The 6358-nt window shown below is 50.9% G+C and overlaps 1 protein-coding gene across 1 annotated transcript in view; it reads right to left on the reverse strand.

Annotated features, from left to right (window-relative positions):
* LOC122190943 (sterile alpha motif domain-containing protein 11-like) overlaps nucleotides 1–6155 on the reverse strand; it is a gene marked incomplete at its 5' end in the record, with an annotated part of 29627 nt that extends 23472 nt beyond the window's left edge. The window contains 2 exons of the mRNA XM_042891098.1: nucleotides 255–305; nucleotides 5977–6155. Of these exons, the coding sequence (XP_042747032.1) occupies nucleotides 255–305; nucleotides 5977–6155 (230 nt within the window). The remainder of the gene's footprint in view (nucleotides 1–254; nucleotides 306–5976) is intronic.
* Nucleotides 6156–6358: the final 203 nt, after the last annotated feature.

Below are 6358 nucleotides of genomic sequence, written 5' to 3' on the forward strand. Positions count from 1 at the left end.
GTCAACTGTTGGTCAATCAAAGCCAATCATTTCTCTCTTTACAAAAGAGACTGTTTTCCCCCCCAAGAGAACTTTCCCCACAACAAAAGAACAGAAGGAAGGATATTTGGGAAGGGGAGAAAGAGAAAGAAGGAAGAAAAGCCCCACAGGACCAACAATCAGAAACGTTCATTTACATCTAACAGCATCCATACACCAGTAACATACCGTAAATGCTTAGCCTACCATACAAAGAGGGTGCCCCAAAATGGTACCTGCAAGAGGTCTCTCGGAAGGAGATGTTTAAATCCCAGTGGGTGTGTATCCTGTCAACAAACAAATAAACAGAGATCAATGGCACATGCTGAACACGGCATCCTTTGCCATCACGACCCACCCTCTCCCCAGCTCTGCCCCTTTGCTGCAGGCACAGTCAAACCCCATGTATCCTATGGGTCTCACTGTGCTGGCAGTGAGACTCACAGCAGGCTGAAGGAGCCCCACTGCTGCTGCAGGCTTCCCAACACGCCCAAGGGCTGCAAGGTGTTGTCTCAACTGATGCAGGAAGGGCTAAGCACTGCCATTTTAAGAAGAAAACCCAAATATCTCTGCACTGTACTCCCTCCTTCATGCCCGCCCCAGCTGTAAATAAATTATTAGCAATTTCCCACCTCGGAAATTAATTTCCCATACTCTGTCACTCTGCCTGCTGACAAGCAGGAACAGCAGATTCGAGATGAATAACATCCTCAATCGAGGCAAGGCAGCCACGGGTTGTGCTGGCTCTTTTTTCCCCCCCCGCCTCCTTTTCTCCTCTTTCCAACCTGGCAGCATCCATGCTGGCCCAGGGGGCTCAGGCAGATGCCTGACCTGTGCTCTGCTATCTTGGCATGCTACTGGGAGCATTGCTCCCCTGCCACCCCCAGCAGGGCCCTGACCCCCGCTGTCCCTCCCCGTCAGGGTGATTGATGAGCAGCCCCATAGGAAAAGCAGCAGCGTGAGCCGAGGGCAGCAGAACGAGCCTCATGCAAGCCTGCCTGATTTGAATGTGCTCTGAATTGGGCCAGCAAGCACTTCAGCATGAGCAGCGAAGTCAATGGGACTTAACCACTGCTCAGAAATCAGCTGAGAACAGTGCTTGGCACGGAAATAATTGCATATCCAAGGCTGCGAGCCTCCTCAACGCGAGCCTGCCTTTGTGCTCACCCATAGAGCAGCTCAGAAAGGAGTCCTGCTGATCTCTGAGCCGTTCTTACAGGGGTGAGTACTTCTTTTAGGGCACTGTTCGATTTTATGAGATATTACGCTCCACTGATAAAGCTGTGCTCAGAACTGTATTTATTAGTTCCACGTGTACCTATAGGCTTCACTACTCAGGTACAGTGCTTCAGAAACCCACTCTGGCTTTCTGCCTCCCCAGCTTTTCATCTGCAAACAGAAACAGAACCCAAAGCTCAAAGCAAATTCAAGCTTCTCGTGGTTCTTACGGCCCAGGAGCACCAACCCTGCCTGCACAACAGCGCTGTTAGTGGGGCTGAATTTGCTCTGCTCCCTGGATGACAGTGCACAAAACTGCCTGGAAATGGAGCCAAGGGATCGTGCCCCTCCTTTTCTGTCTATTAAACATTGCTTGGGGCCCTCCAAAATGAATAAATAAACGAAGGAACAACCATCCTCAATGAGCCTGAGCACCAGCCAACTTCAGAGTGTAAGAACACTGCTTGGGAGTGCTGTAAGCAAGGGAGGGAAAGCCTCAGATCCACACAGGGGCAGCTATCAGCTGAGATGGATAATTAAACACCCATATTTAAACAAATGAATAGGTGAGAATGAAATTAAATCCTAATTATCTTTTCTTTTGGGGGGGGGCGGGGCGGAGGAGAGGAATAGGGAGCAGAACCAAGCACTCCTTCCACGTCTCTACGCCGTTATCACCAATTAGATTTCTGAGCCTAATGCACATTTTGCTTTAACGGGTTATTCATCCAATTGAAATCAAATTACTAATAATTTGCAAGCTATCAGCTGCAGGAGCCCATCCTTGGGTCGTATGGGGAACGGTGAGCGAGAGACAGTTCCTCATGAATTAATAACAGAAAAGAGAGGGGAAAAAATGAATACCAGCCCCACAGCATGGCTAACGCTGTCTTCTACCTCCTCACCCACCCGGGATCTCTGACATGGGGTGATGTGTTGCAAAGCTCAGTGCAGCAGCCCAGGGCCCCACATGGGAGCTGCGCATGGGCTCCCCAGCTGCGTGTGGGTCAGCATCTGAGCGAGGAGGTGTCAGGGCTGGGTCCGTGCAGAGGGTGAAGTCACCCCTACATGTATGCAAAACAACCCCAAAGGGATGATGTAACAGGAAGGGCTGAGGCTACTCGAGGCATCCCTGGGAGCCCGCGCCGGATTGCGAATCCAGCCCAGGAAAGAAAGTGACAGAGCTGGCAAAATAAGGGAGCGCAGCTGGGATAGTTTGTAATTTTTAAGGTTTTTTTTTTTTTTTCCTCCTTCCCCATCGTTCCCTTGGACCCCAGAGGACCCTGCAAGCTTTTTTGGCAGTAGTGAGGCCAAAGGAGTGAGCCGTCCTGCTGCTGAGCCCCTGCCCGAGGCCGGCCTGCTCCCATGGCCACGTGGCGAGCGCTGTGCAGCCACATCCCACCTCTCCCCTGCAGCTGTCCTTTCCTCCTCCCCTTTGCTCCAGGGCCAGCTCTGTGCTGGATGGAGTCTATCTGCATCATTCTGTTTTACAGCACAACCTGGGGCTCTCTGCATAGAAGAGCAACCTCGAGATTCCAGCAAGACTGAGACCTGGGGTTGGGACGTCTTGGGGTTGGGATGTCTTGGCTATGCCAAGTGATGGAAGTGATGCTGTGTAGTGGGCACGATGGGGGTGGGTTGAGGTTGGACTTGATGATCTTAGAGGCCTTTTCCATCCTTAATGGCCACGCTGCAAGGAACTACAGGCAGCAACCAGGAGCACTCATGGCTCAGAATTTTGTTTGCTCCCCATCTCACACCTCAGCTCCCCTCCAGTTTCCCATCTCCTCGGGCATCTTCCCATTTCTTACTTTTTGTCCCATAACATCCCTGAGAATAAGGAGCCATTTTCCTTCTCTCCCTCCACAAATATATGGCCTCGTTAGGCCCACGACACAATTCCTGGCGCTCTGGACCAAGCCCAGTCCTTGCTTCCCAGACGGATCTTTAATTGAATATAGTGGCTGTTATTAAGTGGTGCACGGTTCAGAGAGAAAGAAGGGAGGGGAAGGGAAAGGGAAAAGCAAATGATGAGCTGCGGAGGAAGGAAGAAGGAGCTGCCTCTGCCAATTAACAGAAAATAGCCAGTGGAAGCTGTGAAAGAAACGTGTCCTAACAGCATCTCAGGAGGAGGTCAAGTGAGAGGACAGCAGAAGCAGTTCTGCGTTTATCCCATGTCAACCAGAAGGCATTGGGACCTCACAGCCCTGAAGCACAAAGAGAAGCACAAGGGCCGCTCAATAACTTTCAGAGCCAGATAGAAAACCTCATCAAGCACTGGGACAGCCACAGCCAGAATGGCAACGCTGTGCTGCGTGCAGCCAGGCTGTAAGAGAGCAACATTTCTGGAGCCAGCACTCTGAGCCGAAGAAAAAGGCTATTCCTCAGTAGCACTGCCCCAATAATCCTCAGAGCTTCTTCCCCGAGTGCTTACAGTCTGGGTATCAAGCTATGGTATCAGGCTCAGCAGATGCCTCTGGTTATATGAGACAAGATTTTAAGCCCTCTGTTTTCCAGACAGGCGGCATAACACCACGGCTACTTAACACACCCTGCAAAGCAGGCTAAGGAGGACTCAGAGGGTCTCACTACAAGATGAGAAACACTCACCTTTAAGCCTGGGTCACCTGGATTTCTAAGCAGATGAGCCAAGCTCCTTACGGTGCAAGATTTGGCTCCCTCGGCTTTATCACACATGTGCAAAGCAGCAAAGTGACACAGTTTTGCAAGGACTGGGAAAATAAGCTGGCATGCAGTGAAATGCATCAGCTACAGGCATAGATAGCAGCTCTCTGCTCCTTCCTAGGATGGGGCCCTGAGCACATGACGGAGCTGTGGGTGTCCCCATTCTCTTGCAGGGCAGTGGGACCAGATGGCCTTTCATGGTCCATTCCAACTCATTCTGTGATTCTGTGGTAACAGAACACCCTAAGGCAGCTTCCTCAGTGCTTAGACCTCCTCTGAAGGCCGCCGCCATAGGCAAAAGCCTGAGGATCCATATGAGGGAGGCTAGAATGAGGGATGAACCAACAAACTAAGCTCCTGGCCCCTCTTCTCACCCCTTGGAGCAGCACACAGCATCCCCTCATACCACAGAGAGAGCCAACAGAAAGAAAACAGAGAAAAGGGAAAAAAAAACAAAGGCAATGATGTCCAAAGCAAAGATGCAGCTGTTGTACGAGCAAATGCACACAGGGGTGCACGGGGCCACTGGGGTATGGGACAACCACACAGCTCTGCTCGGGCCCCAACCCAGTCCTCCTGCTATCACAGTTTAACCTATTTCTCCCTCTCGGTGGGAAGCAATAAAGCCACAGCCCAATCCATAGCAGCCAGGGAGCACACAACAGGTGAATTAGGGGCAGCAGCAGATGGGGGGCTGGCTGTGCAGGCCCAGCTGGCGTGTCTGCACACTGTCTGCACCACTGCTCCTTGCTGGGGCCAGCATGAGACCTTCCAGGCAATGCACTGGCAGCCACTGAATGAGAAAACCCAGCTCCTTCATTTGGCAGAATTAAAAGCATAGTGAAAAGGGGGGTGCTGCCCCAAACCTGAGCAGGAGGGCTTCCTCTGCACCTTCTCCCCCCATGTGCATGCATAGTGCAGACACATCCCCAAAACACCTCTTATTTCCCAGTGAGAACCCCCAGCACTGCTGTCATTGATCACCCAGACTTTAATTACAGGTGGGCTTTACGAGAAGTGCTGGCTGTTCGGTCTCCCTGCTTCCAAGCTGAATGTACTGGCATCTGCTGGAAGCCAAGGGGGGAAACAGCTCATCTCCTCGGGAGTGAGAAGCACATAAAACATAAGAAAAGCAATTACATGCCTTCGGTTTCCACTCCTCTGTTTTTATAGGGCTTGTCTTAGGATCTGAGTGATTTTATGCATCGGAGAAAGATGACAATCAAGATGAGTTGCAATGATATGCATGGGAGGCTGAGACACTGCGCCTTTAGCTATTTATTTCCCTGCAGCTACAGGTCTTCCAAACATCGTATTTCTTCTGAGGGATGAGGGAACCCCAGATTTTGCAGCTGAATATTATTGGCACTAAGATTTTACATGGGAGCCCAAGTGAGAGTCACCAGAACGTAACCAAGAGCAATCCATTCTCCTCCCCATGTAAGGGGAATGTATGGGGTACTGAGCAAGATGCAGCATCAAAATCTCAGTGTTGAGGTGCCTGACTGCCTGCTGCAACTCCACTATGCCCCATTTTGTGCTACAGAGACACTCCTGTGACCAGGAGATGCATTCTAACACTCGTGACTGAGAACATGTAACATCCATCATTGCTGCTACCTCCAGCCAAAGCTTTGCTCACCAACAGTAAACCACCCTGTTTCTATTGCATCAGAGTTTCTGGGCAAATGAGAGCAAAAGACAGCACTTATGACCCATTCACTGCTGTGCATTTTCCATATGGCTCCTTGATCATGCAATTAATTGGCTCCCCAGGCACAAAGACACAAAACTCTGGAGAGAGCATGCAACAAAGAACAGTCTGCAAATGCAGATGCCTTCAGTGCAAACACAAGGCCCACGATACACGGCCCCCAGGAGCCCTAGAGCCCCAAACAGGAGCGAGCAACCACAAGAGAAGATCCCACTGCTCCTTCTGAACTCCAATGGGACACAACATTTGAATTTCAAGGCCTGCAGGTGACTCCACTGGGCAGCCCACACAGCTGCCCAGTGCCTTTGCTGTTGCAATGCCAACAAAATGCAGGAAAGTACCTTCTTTTCATGATATTGATATGGAGATCCTCTTCCTGCTTCACTTCGGGGTGCTGACCATTGCCCTTGTCACTCTCTTCGCTGTCGTCACTATGCGAGAAAATGGAGGTCAGCTCTTTCTTGGGGATCCTGGTTGGGGGCAGGGGGATCGTCCTCTTCTCTGCCAGGCGACCCCGGTTCTGGCACAGGGCAGAAACAGTTGGAACAGGAAACAGTGGGAGAGAAAAAGAAGAAAAGAAGGATTTGGTTAGGCAGGGATTTGGTTAGGCAACCCGTCACTAAGAAGCTCCTCTCCAATGGTCCCTTTGGAAGGCAATGAGTTAGATTCCAGATTCCAAACAGGTACAGAGGGTGCTGCCTGTTTGCAAAAGCAGAGACACAT

The sequence above is a fragment of the Lagopus leucura genome, unplaced genomic scaffold (assembly GCF_019238085.1).
Source record: "Lagopus leucura isolate 7727_CA_CO unplaced genomic scaffold, USGS_WTPT01 147-6_obj-0_obj, whole genome shotgun sequence".
NCBI classification, from domain to species: Eukaryota; Metazoa; Chordata; class Aves; order Galliformes; family Phasianidae; genus Lagopus; species Lagopus leucura.